The following is a 21,976-nucleotide window of genomic DNA, read 5'->3' on the forward strand; positions in this document are numbered from 1 at the left end:
TAACCTTGCTGTGATTTTGTGTTCCCAAATTGGTATCTCATTGTATGGGTGTATGCTAGCCTGTCACCGCCTCTCCTCCGTTCATACCAGCAACACATTTAACTGGTGAAATTCTGAGTAATGCTTTCTCTGTGACTAACTGTGCTTATGCATCGCTTGTATTGTAAAAATTTGAATAAACATTTTTCTTGTGAAAAAAAAAAATATGTCCCACCTAGAAATGCAATTGGAAAGCGTGACCGCTTGGACTGCGACACTGCCACCTAAAACTACTGACTATAAATTCTATACAATAACACAGAATATAAAAAATGGGCGTTACCTTCCTCTTCTCACCTTCCAGTACAACAAACACAGACAGTTTTGGTGAAAGATGAACAGCTTTCTGTATCTGACATCCACCAGGACTACAACAAAATGTCCGAAACACTTCAACTGAGTAAATCTTAAAAAAAAAACGTTTCTATCCAACCATCTAGCCCTTGATCTGCTGTATTCTGCACCCGATACCACATTAATAGCTCGTTTGTAATATCCAGGAATAAAACGACATAGAGAGAGAGATGGGCTACAACAAAATGGCTGCCACTGAAGAGAAATAATGCTGTGCTTAGAAAACTCGCCCCCTCTAGTGCTTAAGGGAGGACATCCCCCCTAAGCTCAGCTATAGCTTACCTAGCAACCGTGGAACGCACAAACCGGAAGTGTCTGTCCATAGACAGGAAGTGAAAGGCTTTTTTTTTTCTGTTCTGTGACAATGGTGAGGAGGAAGGAGAAGAGTTGATGTGACTGTGCTGGGTGAGGACCAGCCTGATAGACAGTGTATGCACAGGGGTGACACAAGTGTGTCTGAGGGGGAGGCCAGGTCTTGTCATAATACAGAGCCACAATGTCAATGCACTCCTCTTTATTTTACAGCGTTATGCCGGGATCGCAGAGGGGGAACTGAGGAGCGGAGCTGTCCATACAGAGAGTAACGGTGAGTAAGATGAAAGCCCAGCCCCCTCTTCTGGACTACTTGGTTGGCTCTCTTGCATTTGCAGCACTGGTGACCCTCATTCTGCTTTCTCTAAAGAGATTTTCTTTAACCACTTAAGCCCCGGACCTTTAGGCAGCTAAATGCCCAGGCCAGGTTTTGCGATTCGGCACTGTGTCGCTTTAACAGACAATTGCGCGGTCGTGCGACGTGGCTCCCAAACAAAATTGGCGTCCTTTTTTCCCCGCAAATAGAGCTTTCTTTTGGTGGTATTTGATCACTTCTGCGGTTTTTATTTTTTGCGCTATAAACAAAAATAGAGCGACAATTTTGAAAAAAATGCAATATTTTTTACTTTTTGCTGTAATAAATATCCCCAAAAAACATATATAAAATATCTTTTTTCCTCAGTTTAGGCCGATACGTATTCTACCTATTTTTGGTAAAAAAAATCGCAATAAGCGTTTATCGATTGGTTTGCGCAAAATTTATAGCGTTTACAAAATAGGGGATAGTTTTATTGCATTTTTATAATTTTTTTTTTTTTTACTACTAATGGCAGCGATCAGCGATTTTTTTCGTGACTGCGACATTATGGCGGACACTTCGGACAATTTTGACACATTTTTGGGACCATTGTCATTTTCTCAGCAAAAAATGCATTTAAATTGCATTCTTTATTGTGAAAATGACAGTTGCAGTTTGGGAGTTAACCACAGGTGGCGCTGTAGGAGTTAGGGTTCACCTAGTGTGTGTTTACAACTGTAGGGGGTGTGGCTGTAGGACTGACGTCATCGATCGAGTCTCTCTATAAAAAGGATCACTCGATCGATGCAGCCGCCACAGTGAAGCACGGGGAAGCCGTGTTTACATACGGCTCTCCCCGTTCTTCAGCTCCGGGGAGTGATCGCGACGGAGTGGCTATAAACGAATAGCGCCGTCTTCCCGGATCGCTCCCCACAGGAACCCGACCGCCGCATGTAGCGGGGGGGGTCCCGATCGGACCCCCGACAAGGCAAGGATGTACCTGTACGCCCATTTGCCTGTACGTGCCATTCTGTGGATGTACATGTACATGCGGCGGTCGGGAAGTGGTTAAAGTGGAGTTCCACCCATAAATGTAACTTCCACTTTTTGGAACCCTCCCCCCCTCCGGTGTCCCCTTTGGCACCTTTCAGGGGGGAGCAGATACCTGTTTAATACAGGTATTTGCTCCCACTTTCTGGCATAGATCACCTTGGTGATCTACGCCACTTCCGGCGCCTACTCTGTACCCCCGCTGTGTTCTGGGAGACACACAGCGGGGACCACTGAAGACGCGCAGCGCAACTTGCGCATTGCGCAGTAGGGAACCGTGAAGTGAAGCCGCAATGCTTCACTTCCTGATTCCCTTACCGATCCACGAGCGGCAGATCGGCTTCGGCTGCTGACATCGCGGGCGCCCTGGACAGGTAAGTGTCCATATATTAAAAGTCAGCAGCTGCTGTAATTGTAGCTGCTGGCTTTTAATAATAAAAAAAATAATTGTGGGAACTCCGCTTTAATGAGTGAAGTGGGGATGTTGGAGATCCTCAGGGGCGGGGACTAATTTGAACAGTTGAATGAGAAAACTGCAGAATGATGGTCATGTGTTTGTGTGTGTGTGTATATATATATATACCATATATGCTCGAATATAAGCCAAGGCACCTAATTTTACCACAAAAAAATGGGAAAACATATTGACTCAAGTATAAGCCTAGGGTGGGGAAAATGCAGCAGCTACTGGGTAAACAATGCCCATCTGCAGCCTCACTGTGCCCATATGCAGTCTCTCACTGTGCCCATATGCAGTCTCTCACTGTGCCCATATGCAGTCTAATTGTGCCCATTTGGAGTCTCTCACTGTGCCCATTTGCAGTCTCTCACTGTGCCCATTTTGGAGTCTAATTGTGCCCATTTGGAGTCTCTCACTGTGCCCATTTGCAGTCTCTCACTGTGCCTATTTGCAGTCTCTCACTGTGCCTATTTGCAGTCTCTCACCGTGCCCATTTGCAGTCTCTCCCTGTGCCCATTTGCAGTCTCTCACTGTGCCTATTTGCAGTCTCTCACTGTGCCTATTTGCAGTCTCTCACTGTGCCTATTTGCAGTCTCTCACTGTGCCCATTTGCAGTCTAATTGTGCCCATATGCAGTCTCTCACTGTGCCCAGTTGTAGTCTCTCACTGTGCCCACATATGCAGTCTCTCACTGTGCCCACATATGCAGTCTCTCACTGTGCCCACATATGCAGTCTCTCACTGTGCCCACATATGCAGTCTCTCACTGTGCCCACATATGCAGTCTCTCACTGTGCCCACATATGCAGTCTCTCACTGTGCCCACATATGCAGTCTCTCACTGTGCCCACATATGCAGTCTCTAACAGTCAGCAGTAAAACAGTGTGTCTGCCGCTGTGTAATCCATATGCAGCCGTACCTTTTCCTTAGTAAAACAGCGTGTGTCTGCCGCTGTATAATCCAGTCTGTTCCCGTCCATTGTAAGAAAGTCCCGCCTCCTCCTCATCATCCATCTGTAATAGAGGAACACTGATACGATGCTGGGAAACTGGATCAGTGTTCCGCCTATCACAGACGAGGAGGAGGCAGGGCTGTTTTACAATGGACGGCCGAACAGACTGGATTATACACAGGGGCGTCCCTAGGGGGGGGGCCAGAGGGGGCCCTGACCCCCCCCCCAACATCATGCTGTGCCCCACCATGTGCCCCCCCCTGGACCGTGTTTAAGTGTGTGCACTGCAGACTGCAGTACACTGTAATCACTGAACTACATTATCTCCATCCCTTCTCTCTCCCCCCCCATCTGTCTCCCTCCCCCTCTCCTGTTCTTTCAAAACATTCACAATTTACTTTCACTTTCAGTTAGGCAGATAATATACGGCGCAAATTTCTTTCCTGCATCCACAGATTGCAGGAAAGAAACTTGCATGATTCCCCCATCAACAGACAGTGGTGACAGGGGAATATCCCTCCTGCCCAGCAATTATATTCTCCCGACAAACAGTGATTATCACCAGTGACTATACAGCAACCGCTAGTGATAATTATAAGAGAATCTGCTCATTAATGGTTCAAATCTCAGCCAGTTTCTGCTGAACCAGCTGAGATTTAAACTGTCTGGCTGGTCTTAGCTCTTAGGCAGCTCATACATTGATTAGCACTGTGGAGTGTCGGCTTCCTGGCGTGATCGGGCATGTGGGATTTCAAACACACCCGAGCCCATCTCTATTGGTTGTAGACAGTTGAGCTCCCTGCAGGTTGCTTGGCAGCAGTGGACCCTTCTCTGACATGCTGGTCGGGATGCGATCCAGGTGATGCTCTTAGTCAAATCCTAGTCATAAATATCAGTGATTTTATTGATCAAAGCCCACACTTTACAGGCATAGAGCCCACATGGCTGCGGAACATACGGTTGATTATATTTATGTGGTTGTACTCTTGATGCTAATAAATACTGTGTTTATTAGATCTGACTGGGAGCATCACCTGGATCACATGCCGATCAGCATGTCAACAGAGAAGGTTATACAGCATTACTGCTGCTAGGTGACCAGCTGGGGGCTCGGCTCTCTATAACCCTGGGAAACCGAATTGGGGCTATTCCTCCCCAGCTAGCAGCCTTAGATACTTTGGATGCCATTAATGCAGCTCTGCTACAGTCAGCCGACTTAGCAGCACCAAAGCGCAAACTCCGCAGCCGGGAAAAAAAGTCCAGCTGGTTCAATAACGAGCTGTCGCTATTGAAGCAAGAGCGCAGGAGGGCGGAAGCCGCCTGGAAAAGAAGTCCGTCAGAAGAGCACCTCAACTTCTACAAAGCAGTAACAACGCGTTACCACAAGGAAATTTTCAAAACCAAAAAACTTCACTTCTCCAGGGTGATTAACAGCGCAATGAATCGCCCACGCGAACTCTTCAGGATGGTCACCCAGACCATGAACCCTGGATGTCTAGAAGTCCCCACTTCAGACACCCAAGAGTTCTGCAACGAACTATCGGATTTCTTCATCAACAAAATTGAAAAAATTCGGGTAAGTATTCGGCAAAACAATACTCCACTCAGCCCCGTCTTCAATCAAAACAACGACAGAACGCCTCTACAATCAACTAAGTTCACTTTGGAACCCATCTCCATTGATACAACAAAAAAATTCATTGGTGTGCTGCGCAACAGCACAGCACCAAATGACATCATTCCCACTAAGCTACTGAAGGAATGTGCCGACATCCTGGCGCCTCCGATCACGCAGCTTATAAATCAGTCATTTAAGGAAGGCATAGTGCCTTCCCTGTTGAAAGAGGGCACAATCTTGCCGATCTTGAAAAAACCTAATTTGGATCCTATGGACCCAACTCACCGCCGTCCCATAACAGGTCTAAATGCTCTGTCCAAGATAATGGAAAAAGTGGTGGTAAATCAGCTGCAACAGCATCTGGACACCCACAACCTACTCGATCCATTTCAATCCGGGTTCCGTCCCGGACACGGGACAGAAACGGCCTTACTGAAAATATGGGACGATGCGCTCGAGGCCGCAGACGAAGGAGAATCGTGTCTCCTGGTTCTGCTGGACCTAAGCGCAGCTTTTGACACAGTAGACCATAAATTGTTACTGAGACGACTAACAGAAGTCGCCGGAGTCTCAGAAGATACCTTACCATGGTTCTCCTCTTTTCTTGGAAACCGATCACAAACAGTGAAACTGGGATCCTTCACGTCAGAAAAACGCACGGTGACATGTGGGGTCCCCCAAGGATCCCCCTTATCACCAGTGCTGTTTAATATCTATCTTCGTCCTCTCTTTGATATTATCAGTAGCCATGAACTACTTTATCACTCTTATGCAGACGACACGCAGTTGTATTTTCGCATCTGCCACAAAAAGGATCATCATCTAAGTTTAGAGAACTGTCTCTCTTCAATAGAAAACTGGATGACTAAGAGTTATCTCAAACTCAATAGTGCTAAAACAGAACTCTTTATCTTCGATGCCAGTCGGAAGAAATCACCGACAACAAACTGGACACCATCTCCCATCCTGGGACAAATCATCGCCCCTAGCTCCAAAGTCAAAAGTCTGGGAGTCACGTTTGACACCTTCATGACAATGGACGCACAAATAGGGTCAGTAGTCAGCGGGGCGCACCATTTGATGCGCCTACTACGCAGACTGATTCCATTTATTCCCAAAGAAGACGTAGCAGTCGTGGTGGGATCTATCGTGAATTCCAGACTGGACTATGCAAATGCCCTTTACCTCGGGCTACCCAAGTACCAAATCGCTCGTCTCCAAGTCGTACAGAATACGGCCGCTAGACTGGTGACTGGGAAAAAATCTTGGGAATCAATCTCACCTTCACTGAGATCCCTTCACTGGCTGCCAGTGAAAGACAGAATTGCATTTAAAGCACTCTGCCTGACACATAAGTGCATCCATGGGAAGGCTCCTAGATATCTATGCGACAAGATCAAACCGCACAATTGCAGCCGCATTCTGCGTTCCACCGACCAAAATCTGGTCAAGGTTCCTATAACCAAATACAAGTCCAAAGGAGAAAGAAGGTTTGCTTTCCAGGGCCCCAGGCTTTGGAATGCTTTACCAACCAGCATTCGGTTGGAGCAAAACCACCTGTCTTTCAGAGGGCAGATCAAAACCCTGCTTTTCTGAAAGGCATGAGACACAAACAACAAGCGCCCAGAGGCGATTCAGTTCGCATGTGCCGCGCTATATAAGTTTTTCATTCATTCATTCATTCAATAGTGAGGGCCTTCCCCTGCATGCACCCATAATGTCACCAGCACTAGGTCCTAATAGACTGCCGCCGCTGCCAAGGAGACAGATGCCAGACCAGCGCTGTAAATAGCAGGGAGAGGACAGCTGGGGATCCCCACAGTGGCAGAACACCAGGGCCCGGTGGCAAGACAACCTTTGCAACAATGATAGTTCTCCCACTGCTTTGGACCTTTATATTTTCTTGGTGTGCTGGTGACATATATCTCTTGTTTTCTGCCACCCTGGGGGGCCCCAGTATAGTAGGAAGGGAGCTCACTGCAGAACATATGAAAGGGCCCATAGTGGGATCGTAGTAAAGGGCCCCAGGATATATATATATATATATATATATATATATATATAATTGCATTTTATAGTTGGCCCCCCTACTTTTGTCCCTGTCCCCCCATGTGCCCCCCCTAAATATGAAAGCTGGAGACGCCACTGATTATACAGCGGCAGACACACGCTGTTTTACTAATGAAAAGGTATGGCTGCATATGTGTGTGTACAGGGCCGGTGCTAGACTATATTGCGCCCTAGGCGAGACCAGCTACTTGCGCCCCCCCCAAAAAAAAAATTTAAATGAATTACATTTTAGCACCAGAACTGGTCCAGGTGGAGAAGGGGTTCAGCCAGGTGAAGGGATAGAGCCAGGTGGACAGGAGGGGGGGGGGGGAGCAGGTAGGTGGAGGGATAGAGCCAGGTGGAGAGGAGAGGTGCAGCCAGGTGGAGTGGAGAGGAGAGGAGAGGTGCAGCCAGGTGGGGTGGAGTGGAGAGGAGAGGTGCAGCCAGGTGGAGTGGAGAGGAGAGGTGCAGCCAGGTGGAGAGGAGAGGTGCAGCCAGGTGGGGTGGAGTGGAGAGGAGAGGTGCAGCCAGGTGGGGTGGAGAGGAGAGGTGCAGCCAGGTGGAGTGGAGAGGAGAGGAGAGGTGCAGCCAGGTGGAGAGGAGAGGTGCAGCCAAGTGGAGAGGAGAGGTGCAGCCGAGAGGAGAGGTGCAGCCAGGTGGAGAGGAGAAGTGCAGCCAGGTGGAGAGGAGAGAAGAGGTGCAGCCAGGTGGAGAGGAGAGGTGCAGCCAGGTGGAGAGGAGATGTTCAGCCAGGTGGACAGAAGAGGGAAAGTGCAGCCAGGTGGAGAGCAGAGGGAGGGGGGGTGCAGCCAGGTGGACAGAAGAGGGAAAGTGCAGCCAGGTGGAGAGCAGAGGGAGGGGGGGTGCAGCCAGGTGGACAGCAGAGGGGAAGGGCAGCCAGGTGGACAGCAGAGGGGAAGTGCAGCCAGGTGGACAGCAGAGGGGAAGGGCAGCCAGGTGGACAGCAGAGGGGAAGGGCAGCCAGGTGGACAGCAGAGGGGAAGTGCAGCCAGGTGGACAGCAGAGGGGGGTGCAGCCAGGTGGACAGCAGAGGGGAAGGGCAGCCAGGTGGACAGCAGAGGGGAAGGGCAGCCAGGTGGACAGCAGAGGAGGGGGTGCAGCCAGGTGGACAGAAGAGGGAAAGTGCAGCCAGGTGGAGAGCAGAGGGAGGGGGGGTGCAGCCAGGTGGACAGCAGAGGGGAAGGGCAGACAGGTGGACAGCAGAGGGGAAGGGCAGCCAGGTGGACAGCAGAGGGGAAGGGCAGCCAGGTGGACAGCAGAGGGGAAGGGCAGCCAGGTGGACAGCAGAGGGGAAGGGCAGCCAGGTGGACAGCAGAGGGGAAGGGCAGCCAGGTGGACAGCAGAGGGGAAGGGCAGCCAGGTGGACAGCAGAGGGGAAGGGCAGCCAGGTGGACAGCAGAGGGGAAGGGCAGACAGGTGGACAGCAGAGGGGAAGTGCAGCCAGGTGGACAGCAGAGGGGAAGGGCAGCCAGGTGGACAGCAGAGGGGAAGGGCAGCCAGGTGGACAGCAGAGGGGAAGGGCAGCCAGGTGGACAGCAGAGGGGAAGGGCAGCCAGGTGGACAGCAGAGGAGGGGAAGTGCAGCCAGGTGGACAGAAGAGGGAAAGTGCAGCCAGGTGGAGAGCAGAGGGAGGGGGAGGTGCAGCGTGGTGGAGGGAGAATATAGCAAAGTGGACAGCTAGGTGGATGGATGCAGCCAAGTGGAGGGGGTCACACACCAGTGATAAGATCATCCCCAGCGCTTCCCCCACCACCTGACAAGTTCCTACCTTGGAGCACTTCTTTCCATCTCCCTCCACATGTCACAGGCTGGGTAAGCTGCAAGATCAGCTTTGCTTTGGGCTCCACACTCCTCCAGGACAAGTGGCTTCGGCCCAGCGTGTGGCCAGTCTAGGCCTGGGTGGATCCATTCTGGGTGTCTATGCCCTGCTCCTCCAATGGTTGCACATCACCCAGAGAGGGAGGCGGGGCGGGCTGAGAGCTGACACCCACGGCTGCTGCTGCTGCCTGCTGGACATCAGCATGGTCACCTCTGGCTTAGTGCAGGGAAGGGGACGATCTGTCTGCTTCTTCTCCCTGCCTAGTCACTCTGCAGCCAGCCATATAGAGCCCTTCCGCTACACTCCGCATCAGTCACCATCGGCTGAGGAGGAACCGATCTTCTGTAGAAGACCCAGCAGCTGTGGCAGCGCTCCCTGTCGGCAGTGCGCTCTAGGCGGCTGCTTAGTTCGCCTAGTGGGAGCGCCGGCCCTGTGTGTGTATATTAATGGAGAGCTTTTTTATGCTATTTCTGTTGCTTTTAGCCCAACTTTACCACATGACCAAGCTACACACACCCTCTACTGATATATTTTATCTCGTCAATTGCTGCAGGAACAAAGTCGATTTCTGGACTCATCATTTAGGATGGAGAAGGAGCAGAGCTACACGGTGAAGATGATTTTAGATCTCACTCTGGAGATCATCTACCTGCTTAACGGAGAGGTGAGGAGGATTCTGGGAGGTCACATGACATCACTCTTATCTCTATTAATAAAACACAGACCTGACCGGAGAGGTGAGGAGGATTCTGGGAGGTCACATGACATCACTCTTATCTCTATTAATAAAACACAGACCTGACCGGAGAGGTGAGGAGGATTCTGGGAGGTCACATGACATCACTCTTATCTCTAATAATAAAACACAGACCTGACCGGAGAGGTGAGGGGGATTCTGGGAGGTCACATGACATCACTCTTATCTCTATTAATAAAACACAGACCGGAGAGGTGAGGAGGATTCTGGGAGGTCACATGACATCACTCTTATCTCTATTAATAAAATACAGACCTGACCGGGGAGGTGAGGAGGATTCTGGGAGGTCACATGACATCACTCTTATCTCTATTAATAAAATACAGACCTGACCGGGGAGGTGAGGAGGATTCTGGGAGGTCACATGACATCACTCTTATCTCTATTAATAAAACACAGACCTGACCGGAGAGGTGAGGAGGATTCTGGGAGGTCACATGACATCACTCATATCTCTATTAATAAAACACAGACCTGACCGGAGAGGTGAGGAGGATTCTGGGAGGTCACGTGACATCACTCTTATCTCTAGTAATAAAACACAGACCTGACCGGAGAGGTGAGGGGGATTCTGGGAGGTCACATGACATCACTCTTATCTCTATTAATAAAACACAGACCTGTCCGGAGAGGTGAGGAGGATTCTGGGAGGTCACATGATATCACTCTTATCTCTATTAATAAAACACAGACCTGACCGGAGAGGTGAGGAGGATTCTGGGAGGTCACATGACATCACTCTTATCTCTATTATTAAATATGATAAACCTGTTGATGAAGGACATTGTAATTTTTATTGGATGCATGCTCTGTAAAGCTAAGTGTAGGCAGTTTCCTAATATTGTACATTTTCCCTCATTTATAGAATTATATACATTTCAAGTTATCTGATGGCTTGACCAAACATGGTCAAAGAAAAACACAAAGCTATATCATGGACCTTCCAGCTCCCTTTTTGACACATGAGAGGAACAACGACAAGAAGATCCTAGAAGTCACCAGTGAGATCATTGATCTGCTGACAGGAGAGGTGAGCGGTGCCGGGAATTCTGGGACATTATCCAGTAACAGACAAGGGGTGTGTCTGGATGGTGACGGTATCATTGTGTGTGTCAGGTTCCTATAAGGTGTCAGGATGTCACTGTCTCATTTGGTACAGAAGATAGGAATAATTTAGGACACAAGGACGTCATGATGGAGAAGCGGCCGCCCCTCACATCACCGGGTAAGAGGAGACTTTCATTTCTTGTATTGAGAATCCCCCTAGATACACATCCTCTGATATAAAGACATAGGGTCAGATTCACAAATGAGATACGACAGCGTTTCTCCTGATACGCCGTCGTATCTCGGTTTCTATCTATGTGACTGATTCATAGAATCAGTTACGCATAGATATCCCTAAGATCCGACAGGTGTAATTGTTTTACACTGTCGGATCTTAGGATGCAATACCGCGGCCGCCGCTGGGGGGAGTTTGCGTCGTAAACCAGCGTCGGGTATGCAAATTAGGAGTTATGGCGGATCCACGACGGATTTTTGCGTTCGCTACGTCGCCGCTAGTCTAGTTTCCCGTCGCAAAGTTAGTCGTTTTTTTGGTGCCCTAACTTTAGTCAGCAAGCGTATTGCTGTCTAAAGTATGGCCGTCGTTCCCGCGTCGAAATTCAAAATTTAACGTCGTTTGCGTAAGCCGTCCGGGAATACGGAAGTACGCTACGCGCCCCACCGTTCAAAAAAATGACGTCACGGCGCCCAAAGCACGGCGGGAGTTAAGAAACGGAGCATGCGCAGTAGGTCCGGCGCGGGAGCGCGCCTAATTTAAATGGCACACGCCCATTTAAATTGGCCCGCCTTGCACCGGAGGCCGCCGGGGTAGTTTTCATGGCAAGTGCTTGGTGAATCAGGCACTTGCGATGAAAAATTGCGGCGGTGTAACGTATCTAGGATACGTTACGCCGCCGCGATTCTACGTGAATCTGGCCCATAGAAACAATGTATTCAGTCCGTGTGTGTTTCCTACAGATGGATCCAGTAATGGGAACCCACCAGAGAGATGTCCTCGTCCTCTGTATTCCCGGGACTCCACACAGGAAGATCAGGAGATCCCTCAGGAGGATCAGGTAGATGGAATCCAATTCTGGTTATTCTCTTATGTTGAGAACAGGAGCAGTGCCTGTCACGTGTTTGGTGTCAGAGTACAATTTTTATTGTGGTCATTTTTATTGTTTTGTGGGTCTCATAGGATGTAAGTCTGATTGATCCTGGAATAGAAGTAAAAGTTGAAGAAACATATGTGATGAGTGATGATCCATGTACGGATGAGGACATCCCTTCAGAGATCGGCACAGGTGAGTAATAAACACTAAATCCAGAGAAGAGTCCCAGATTCTCCTTGTTCAGTCACTTCTGAAGGGACATTTAGACTTCTCCAACGGGGCATAAGCAGAGAAAAAAAACCCTTGCAGGAGAAGTGTAAGTATGAGATTTTTGGAGTTTAGGTTTATGTTAGGGGGTTAAAGTTACCTAAATCTGTCCAAAGTGCGTGAAATCTTCTATAAAACAATTGTCACTAGCAGTGGCGGCTGGTGCGCAAAATTTTTTGGGGGGCCCAAACAAACACAAAAAAAAATATAATTTGCATCCTCACTGTGCCCATCAATTGCCGCCACTGTGCCCATCAAACGCAGCCACTGTGCCTTAAAATTGTCGCCACTGTGCCATAAAATTGTTGCCACTGTGCCATGCCATCAAACGCAGCCACTGTGCCATGCCATCAAACGCAGCCACTGTGCCATGCCATCAAACGCAGCCACTGTGCCATCAATTGTCACCACTGTGCCATGCCATCAATTGTTGCCACTGTGCCATGCCATCAATTGTCAACACTGTGCCATGCCATTGTCGCCACTGTGCCATGCCATTGTTGCCACTGTGCCATGCCAAAATGCAGCCATTGTGCCATCAATTGTCGCCACTGTGTCATGCCAAACGCAGCCACTGTGCCATGCCATTGTCGCCACTGTGCCATGCCATTGTCGCCACTGTGCCATGCCAAACGCAGCCACTGTGCCATTAATTGTCACCACTGTGCCCATCAATTGTCGCGCGGCGGGGGACGTGGGGGCACACGGAGACACAGGATCCTGTGCCTCCGTGCGCTCCCCCGCCACGGCCGGTAATTGAGCCCTTGTAGGCCGCAAAGCCACGGCCTCAGATACCGGCGGGTGCGGGGGGCGCCAGGTCACAATTTCTTGTCGCAATTGCGACCTGGCGCCCGGATATTGTCGACCCTTGTGTTAGAATGGCCCAGTCAAGGTCCAGACCTAAATCCAATTGAGAATCTGTGGCAAGACTTGGAAATTGCTGTTCACAGACGCTCTCCATCCAATCTGACAGAGCCTGAGATATTCTGCAAAGAAGGATGGAAAAATGTCCCTCTCCTGATGTGCAAAGCTGGTAGAGACATCCCCAAAAAAGACTTGCAGCTGTATTTGCAGTGAAAGGCGGTTCTACAAATTATTGACTCAGATTGGCTGAATACAAATACATGCCACACTTTTTATTTATTTGTAAAGAATGTTGAAAAGCATAATTTTCCTTCCACTTCACAATTATGTGCCACTTTGTGTTGGTCTATCACATGAAATCCCAATAAAATATATTCACGTTTTTGGCTGTCACATAACAAAATTTGGAAAATTTCAAGGGTTATGAATACTTTTTCAAAGCATATATTTATACATGTTGATCATATCCCCTCCCCTACCACTTAAGGACCGCCTCCTACACATTTACATCGGCAGAATGGCATGGCTGGGCACATGCACGTACAGGTACGTCCTGTGCTAGTACCCAGCCGCGGGTCGCGAGCGCGCGCCCGCTACCCGGTCCGAAGCTCCGGGACCCGATTGCCGCTGGAGTCCCGCGATCGGTTCCCGGACCTGAAGAACGGGGAGAGCCGTGTGTAAACACAGCTTCCCCGTTCTTGACTGTGGCGGCGTCATCGATCGTGTGATTCCTTTTACAGTGGGACACAATCAATGACGTCACACCTACAGCCACACCCCCCTACAGTTGTAAACACACTTGAGGTCACACATAACCCCATCAGCGCCCCCTAGTGGTTAACTCCCAAACTGCATTTTCACAATAAACAATGCATTTTAAATGCATTTTTTGCTGTGGAAATGACAATGGTCCCAAAAATGTGTCAAATTGTTCGAAGTGTCCTCCATAATGTCGCAGTCACGAAAAAAATCGCTGATCGCCGCCATTAGTAGTAAAAAAATAAATACATTTATAAAAATGCAATAAAACTATCTCCTATTTAGTAAACGCTATAAATTTTGCGCAAACAAACCGATAAACGCTTTTTGCGATTTTTTTTTTTTTTTTTTTTTACCAAAAATATGTAGAAGAATACGTATCGGCCTAAACTGAGGAAAAAAATTAAATTATATTATATTTTGGGGGATATTTATTATAGCAAAAAGTAAAAAATATTGCATTTTTTTCAAAATTGTCGCTCTATTTTTGTTTATAGCGCAAAAAATAAAAACCGTAGAGGTGATCAAATACCACCAAAAGAAAGCTCTATTTGTGGGAAAAAAAGGACGCCAATTTTGTTTGGGAGCCACGTCGCACGACCGCGCAATTGTCAGTTAAAGCGACGCAGTGCCGAATCGCAAAAAGGGGCAAAGTCTTTTAGCTGCATTTTAGTCTGGGTCTTAAGTGGTTAATCTCCTCTCCTCAAGAGAGAACTAATTCAGTTCAGATAATCTTTCCTTATAGCTGAGCTCCTCCATCCTAATTTTAGCCTTTTCTTATTTTTTCCAGATGAAGGACCCAGTAGCAGTAAGATAGACAGACAGCAACGTCCCATTACCTCTCCAGATAGTAAAAAAGAAGATGACATTGACCATCCAAGAAATCCTTCTGACCCCGATAACTTTTCATGTTCCCAATGTGGGAAATGCTTCAAATTCAAGGCTCACTTTATGGAACACAAGAGAAGTCATTGGGGTGAGAAGCTCCTTTCCTGTTCTAAGTGCGGAAAATGCTTCAATCTCCAATCCAAAGCGTTTACGCATGAGCAGATCCTCCCAGGGCTAAAGCAGTACTTGTGTAATGAGTGCGAGAACTCCCTTTTAAAGCACCAGAGGCTTTATGCCGAGCAATGTTCATTTTTCTCTTCGTCTCTGGAAAAACATCAAGAGGTGCATGTGACGGAGAAGCCATATTCGTGCGTTCGGTGCGGGAAATGTTTCTCCGAGAAGTCAATGTTGGTTCAGCATGAGAAAGCTCACTCAGAAGAGAAGACGTATCTATGTTCGGAGTGTGGAAAAAGCTTTACCTGTAACTCGCATCTAGTTATGCATAAGCGCGTCCACACCGGAGAGAAGCCCTATTCCTGCTCCGAATGTGGCAAACATTTTAGCCGGAAGTGGCACCTTGAAAACCACCGGAGGTCGCACACGGGAGAGAAGCCATACGCGTGTTCAGACTGTGGAAAACGTTTTAAGACCAAGACGTACCTGGTCGAGCACCAAAGGACTCATACAAAGGTAAAGCCCTATTCCTGTTCGGATTGCGGGAAATCTTTTGTCCATCCATCTGTTCTATTTAAACACCAAAGGATTCACACGGGGGAACGGCCTCATTCCTGCTCCCAATGCGGGAAGTGCTTCACGCAAAAGTCCTCTCTCATCATTCACCAGAGGTCTCACACGGGAGAGAAACCTTTCTCGTGTTCAGAGTGTGCGAAATGCTTTGCATATAAGGTTTCTCTGGTGGCCCATCTGAAAACACACACAGGGGAGAAGTCGTATTCGTGCCCCGAATGTGGCAAGAGTTTTGTAAACGAGTCGTCTCTTGATGTCCATTGCAAAAGTCACACTAGGGAGGATCTGTGCTCATGTCCCCAATGCGGCGAGAGCGTCGCCAACAAAGCAACGCTTGAAATCCACCGCAGAAGCCACACGGGGAATGAACTGTATGTGTGTTCCGAATGCGGGAAGGGCTTTGTGAGGAAATCGCTTCTTCTCGTGCACCAAAGAATTCATACGGGGGGTGAAGCCCTATGTGTGTTCCCAGTGCAGGAAATGCTTCCCACAGGGACCAAACCTTGTTGAGCATGAACAAGCGCACATTAGCAAGAATGTAATATATGGGCAGTCGTAACTAATGTGCAGCAGATGAAACAATGGTCATCGTTGATGCCAGCTTTTCAAACCTTGCTTCTACAAAAGGGACCTCCATGACCTACAACTTTTTATAATGTGATTTTGATACAGAGTTGGTAGTTGTCCTCTTTTGACGCAAGCCGTTCCTGTTTTAAATGGTACATGAATTACAGTGCTTCCATACACTGTTTCTGCGAAAATAAGCCCTACCCCGAAAATAAGACCTAGCGTGAGTTTCTGGGATGGCTGCAATATAAGCCCTACCCCAAAAATAAGCCCTAGTTAAAGTCCTTGTAAAAACATGTAATCCGTTCTGTAAAAAGATTATATAATGTGCAGTGTGTCTCCCTTTTGTAACTTTATTGTGGAAAATACCTTATTTACAGCACTGCTGGGCGCTCACGTGACCCGCCGGAGCTCTTCTCCTCTCCTCCCGGCTGATGTCAGCTATTTTTTTTTCAATAAAACTTTATTAAGCCCCTACCCACTGCAGTACTCAGAGTGGGGCTGACGTCATTGGGGATCTTGGCCCCTCCCTCTGCAGTATTTGGAGTAGGAAAGAAGAGCTCCAGCGGCTCACGTGAGCGGCAAGCGCCACTGTAAGTAAGGTATTTTCCACAATAATGTTACACAAGGAGACACACTGCACATGATATTATCTTTTTACAGAACGGATTACATAATTTTATAAGGTCTTTAACCACTTGACGACCGCCGCATGTATATGTACGTCCACAGAATGGCACGTACAGGCAAATGGGTGTACAGGTACGTCCCCAACCTTTATGCGGGTCGGGGGTCTGATCGGGACCCCCCCCCCGCTACATGCGGCGGTCGGATTCCCGCGGGGAGCGATCCGGGACGACGGCTGCATCGATCGAGTGATCCCTTTTATAGGGAGACTCGATCGATGACGTCAGTCCTACAGCCACACCCCCCTACAGTTGTAAACACACACTAGGTGAACCCTAACCCCTTCAGCGCCCCCTGTGATTAACTCCCAAACTGCAACTGTCATTTTCACAATAAACAATGCAATTTAAATGCATTTTTTGCTGTGAAAATGAAAATGGTCCCAAAAATGTGTCAAAATTGTCCGAAGTGTCCGCCATAATGTCGCAGTCACGAAAAAAATTGCTGATTGCCGCCATTAGTAGTAAAAAAAAAAAATTATAAAAATGCAATAAAACTATCCCCTATTTTGTAAACGCTATAAATTTTGCGCAAACCAACCGATAAACGCTTATTGCGACTTTTTTTTAACAAAAATAGGTAGAAGAATACGTATCGGCCTAAACTGAGGAAAAAAAATAGTTTTTAGATATTTTTGGGGGATATTTATTATAGAAAAAAGTTAAAAATATTGCATTTTTTTCAAAATTGTCGCTCTATTTTTGTTTATAGCGCAAAAAATAAAAACCGCAGAGGTGATCAAATACCACCAAAAGAAAGCTCTATTTGTGGGGAAAAAAGGACGCCAATTTTGTTTGGGAGCCACGTCGCACGACCGCGCAATTAGCAGTTAAATCGACGCAGTGCCGAATCGCAAAAAGGGGCAAGGTCCTTTAGCTGCATTTCGGTCCGGGTCTTAAGTGGATATACAGTACTGTATAAGGCCACCATTGCCCATCCTGTTTATCCGCTGTAACTTATCTACAGCATTTGGATTATTTTTTTTGTAATTCCAATTTTATTATTTTTATAATAAAAAAAATCCTGAAAAAAGCAACACAATACATAAGATAGTTGGATTGCATTTGAATGTAATTGTTGTTCACAAAGTTCTTTCCCCCCAAAGCTATCTTGGTGCTAAGAAATGTCTATCCATGACATAACGGTGGGAAAAGTCTGTAGACTGTTGTTCCTAGGAGCAGCAATTCAAATAATGACTGTGTGAAATAAAAAATATATGCAAGACTGTGATAAAGAGAACTCCAAAGATAAATGTTGTGGTTGTCTTTCTTTATTCTGAGCAGGGCCGATCCTAGGCAGGGTGCATTGCACCCAGGCGCCTGCAGAGGTGGGGGCGCCGAACATCTAACAGACTTTCTCTGTGTCCATCACAGAGGCCCCCCTCCAGGTCCCAATAAAGTACTCTGCTTCTCTTCCTGTATTTTGTTTATTGTTAAGAGATCATGTAAGGATCCCAGGGTAATGAAGACTTTGTGGGGGAGCATCTCTGTGGTTGAGTCATTGCAAAGGGGAGGGGTTAGTAAAATGACGACGCCCATGTGGGGGCGCCAGAAATATTTCTGCACCCAGGCGCCTGTGACCCTAGGATCGGCCCTGATTCTGAGTTAGGAACACACGATTTGATCAGGGGCTACATTTACTTAAAGTGGTTGTAAACTCTCACATGTACCCAGTGAAGTGACTGGCCTCAGGTGATACACAATTATGAAACAAATCCTCATGCATAAGCCGTACTGATTTATCTACAGACGTCTTTTCCCTACAGGCATTCAAACTGCAGAATTTACACAGGATCTCTCAGCTCTGAAAAGCAGGGGGTGGAGAGCTGAAAGGGGTTGAAAAGGTTCATGTTTTTTCACCTTAATGCATTTCTATGCATAAGTGCTCTTTCACACGGGACGGATCCGTGATGATCCACCCCGTGAACCTCCGCTTGCTCAGCGGGGATCGCTCCGCTGATCCCCGGTGAGCCGGCGGATGACAGGGCATTTTTATTTATTTAAATTTTTTCATTAGTAATGGTCGGCGATCTGTGATTTTTATTGTGACCGTGACATTGCGGCGGACATATCGGACACTTTTGACACATTTTTGGGGCCATTCACATTTATACAGCGATTAGTGCTATAAAACTGCACTGATTACTGTGTAAATGTGACTAGCAGGGAAGGGGTTAACACTAGGGGGCGCTGAAGGGGTTAATATGTTCCCTAAAGTGTGTTCTAACTGTAGGGGGAGGGGGACTCACAAGGGGAGGAGACCGATGTGTGTTCCTCTGTACTGGGAACACACATCAGTCTCCTCACCGCTGACAGGACGTGGATCTGTGTGTTTACACACAGATCCATGGTCCTGCCCTGATTGCGGGCAATCGTGGGTGCCCGGCGGACATTGCTGCCGCCGCGCACGCGCACCGGGTTCCGAGCAATGCGGCGGGCCGCCCGGGAATGCAAGGACGTCATATGACGTCCACTCTAAGGGAGGGAGGGTTCCCGCCGACGTCATTTTACAATGACTCGGTTGGGAAAGTGTTAACCACTTAAGCCCCAAGCCTGTTTTTCAGATTCGGGATTTACAAGACTAAAACAGTTTTTTTTGCTAGAAAATTACTTAAAACCCCCAAAAATTATATATATTTTTTCTAACACCCTAGAGAATAAAATGGCGGTCATCGCAATACTTTTTGTCACACCGTATTTTCGCAGCGGTCTTACAAGCGCACTTTTTTTGGAAAAAATTTACTTTTTTGAATTAAAAAATAAGACAACAATAAATTTGGCCCAATTTTTTTTATATATTGTGAAAGATAATGTTACGCTGAGTAAAATGATACCCAACATGTCACGCTTTAAAATTGCGCCCGCTCGTGGCATGGCGTCAAACTTTTACCCTTAAAAATCTTGATAGGCGACGTTTAAAAAATTCTATAGGTTGCATTTTTTGAGCTACAGAGTAGCTCTAGGGCTATAATTATTGCTCTCACTCTAACGATCGCGGCGATACCTCACTTGTGTGGTTTGAATACCGTTTTCATATGGCGGCGCTACTCACGTATGCGTTCACTTCTGCGCGCGAGCTCGTCGGGACGGGGCGCTTTAAAAAAATTCTTTTTTTGTTTTCTTATGTATTTTTATTAATTTTATTATTTTTTACACTGCAATATAAAAAAAAAAAAATTATCACTTTTATTCCTATTACAAGGAATGTAAACATCCCTTGTAATAAAAAAAAGCATGACAGGTCCTCTTAAATATGAGATCTGGGGTCAAAAAGACCTCACATCTCATATTTAGGCTTAAATGCAAGAAAAAAAAAAAAAAAGGAAAATTTGTCATTTAAAAAAATGACCAAAAAAAAATTGTCTCTTTAAGAGGCTGGGCGGGACTGACGTTTTGACGTCACTTCCGCCAAGCAGAGCTATGGGGACGGGTGGGGGCCATCTTGCCCTCACTACAGTCCTCACTCTCCAGGCGGCAACATCCGATCTCCTCCGCCGCTACCGACGGCTCCGGTAAGCGGCGGAGGGCGCGGAAAAGCGGCGGGAGGGGGGGGGGCCCTCTCCCGCCACCGATAACGGCGATCTCGCGGCGAATCCGCCGCGGAGACCGCCGTTATCGTTTACACGGCAGCCCACTGTAAAGGTGGATATCCCGGTTCTGGCAGCAGCTGCCAGAACCGGGATACAGTGGGCGGTCGTTAAGTGGTTAATAAAACTCTGGTTCGGCCACATTATTCTGTCCAGTTCTGGTCACCAGCTGGAGCTGGAGAGAGTCCAGAGAAGGGCAACTAGATTAACCACTTAAGGGCTGGAAGATTTGCCCCCTTAATGACATGGACATTTTTTGCGATTCGGCACTGTGTCGCTTTAACTGACAATTGTGCGGTGACGCTATACCCAAACAAATTCAACGTCCTTTTTTCCCCACAAATAGAGCTTACTTTTGGTGGTATTTGATCACCTCTGCGGTTTTATTTTTTTGCGCTATAAACCTGGGCAAAGTAATGCTCTGGGGCCCCTACAATGATGACAGTGAAGGTAAACAGACATTAAGTAGGTAGGAGGCAGACTGTCTCCCCTTTGCATCTATAACTCTTAGTGCCATCGTGGGGCCCCCAATTTCAGGGCAGTGTGGGCTCAATGACCAGCTGCTTTGGGGAAAGTGAAGGGGCCCCCCCATGCAGCTCGGCTCCCTGGGCAGTGCCCAGGTGTGCCCTCTCATTAAGACAGCCCTGCTCTGTAGTGCCGGCTCCTGTCCCATACGAAGTAATAGCAACTGCACTCCACCTCTTATCTTGGCTAGTGATCTCCAGAGGGGTGTACACATGTCGCAGCCTCAGCAGAAGTTAAACACCATGTCATGGTTGATGGGTGTAGCACCTGCCAAGCATGACCCATTCAAGTGAATGAGGCCACTCAGCAAGTGCCCTGCAACCATGTGCAGTACAGCAAACAAGGGGTTAAAGCAGGCAGCGTTGGGTTGCTTTCTCACCACCTGCTTTAACCCCTTCGACCCCACAGAAGCATGCAGTTGAGGGGCACTTGCATAGTGGCCCTATTTACTTGAATGGGTTGTGATTGGCAGGCTGTAGCACCCACCAGAAGCAACAGGAGGTTTAATTCCTGCTGTGGAATGTGTACAACTTTGACTGCTGCCTCAGCAGCTAAAGGGGGGTAGGGATGGTAAAACCGTGACTAAACCGCAAGGTTTTACCACCCACTAACTTTATGTGTGACCGATCCCTAAAAGTGCCGCTGCCGCATGCAACTAAGGGCTCATTCACAAGTGCAGGGGGCACTGCTGATCCTCTGAAAAGCGATCCGAGTGTGTTTAAAGCGGAGTTCCACCCAAAAGTGGAACTTCCGCTTAACCCACTCCTCTCCCCCTTACATGCCACATTTGGCATGTCATTTTTTTGGGGGGGGGAGTGGGGGCTTCAGGCGGAGTGGGACATCCTGTCCCACTTCCTCCTTCCGCCCAGGGACCGCCTAGGCGATATGTCATATCGCCTACGGCGGCCCCTCCCTGTAGGCGATCGCCTGGGACCTGTGACAGGTCCCAGGCAATCGACTGTCCAATCAGGTAGCGCAGCGTCGCGTGCGCATGCGCAGTGAGTGCACAGCCGTGAAGCCGAAAAGCTGTCACAGCCGGGTGCCCACAGTTAGGATGGAGGCGCCGGCGGGAAGGGGGGAGAGGAGCGGAGCGTATCTCTGGGCGTCGCGCGCTGGACAGTGGAGCAGGTGAGTGTATGTTTATTAAAAGCCAGCAGCTATGCTTTTTGTCGCTGCTGACTTTTAATAAACATAAAAAAAGCTGGAACTCTTTTTAGCTTGAATTTTTAGTGGGACTGCGACATTGCGACAGACAAATCG

The 21,976-nt window shown here is 48.0% G+C and overlaps 3 protein-coding genes across 8 annotated transcripts in view; 2 read left to right on the forward strand and 1 right to left on the reverse strand.

The window, feature by feature from the left end:
- Positions 1-21,976, reverse strand: part of LOC120909855 (zinc finger protein 436-like) — an 865,309-nt gene that overhangs the window by 119,380 nt on the left and 723,953 nt on the right. The window lies entirely within an intron of this gene.
- Positions 697-21,976, forward strand: part of LOC120909932 (zinc finger protein 239-like) — a 350,937-nt gene continuing 329,657 nt past the window's right edge. The window contains exons 1-4 of the mRNA XM_040321749.1: positions 697-798; positions 919-979; positions 9,527-9,637; positions 10,596-10,760. The gene's annotated coding sequence lies outside the window, so the exon portion shown is untranslated. The remainder of the gene's footprint in view (positions 799-918; positions 980-9,526; positions 9,638-10,595; positions 10,761-21,976) is intronic.
- Positions 11,758-16,177, forward strand: LOC120909911 (zinc finger protein OZF-like). Its single transcript, XM_040321722.1, has 3 exons — positions 11,758-11,850; positions 11,973-12,078; positions 14,567-16,177. Exons 2-3 carry the CDS (start codon positions 12,027-12,029, stop codon positions 15,859-15,861), a joined length of 1,347 nt encoding a protein of 448 aa, XP_040177656.1. The 5' UTR covers positions 11,758-11,850; positions 11,973-12,026; the 3' UTR covers positions 15,862-16,177.

This window comes from Rana temporaria, chromosome 8 (genome assembly GCF_905171775.1).
Source record: "Rana temporaria chromosome 8, aRanTem1.1, whole genome shotgun sequence".
NCBI classification, from domain to species: Eukaryota; Metazoa; Chordata; class Amphibia; order Anura; family Ranidae; genus Rana; species Rana temporaria.

Coding starts and splice junctions, on each gene's coding strand:
- LOC120909911 (XM_040321722.1), top strand. CDS start 12,027: ATGAGTGATGATCCATGTACGGATGAGGACATCCCTTCAGAGATCGGC. Junction 12,079..14,566: donor CCCTTCAGAGATCGGCACAG/GTGAGTAATAAA, acceptor TATTTTTTCCAG/ATGAAGGACCCAGTAGCAGT.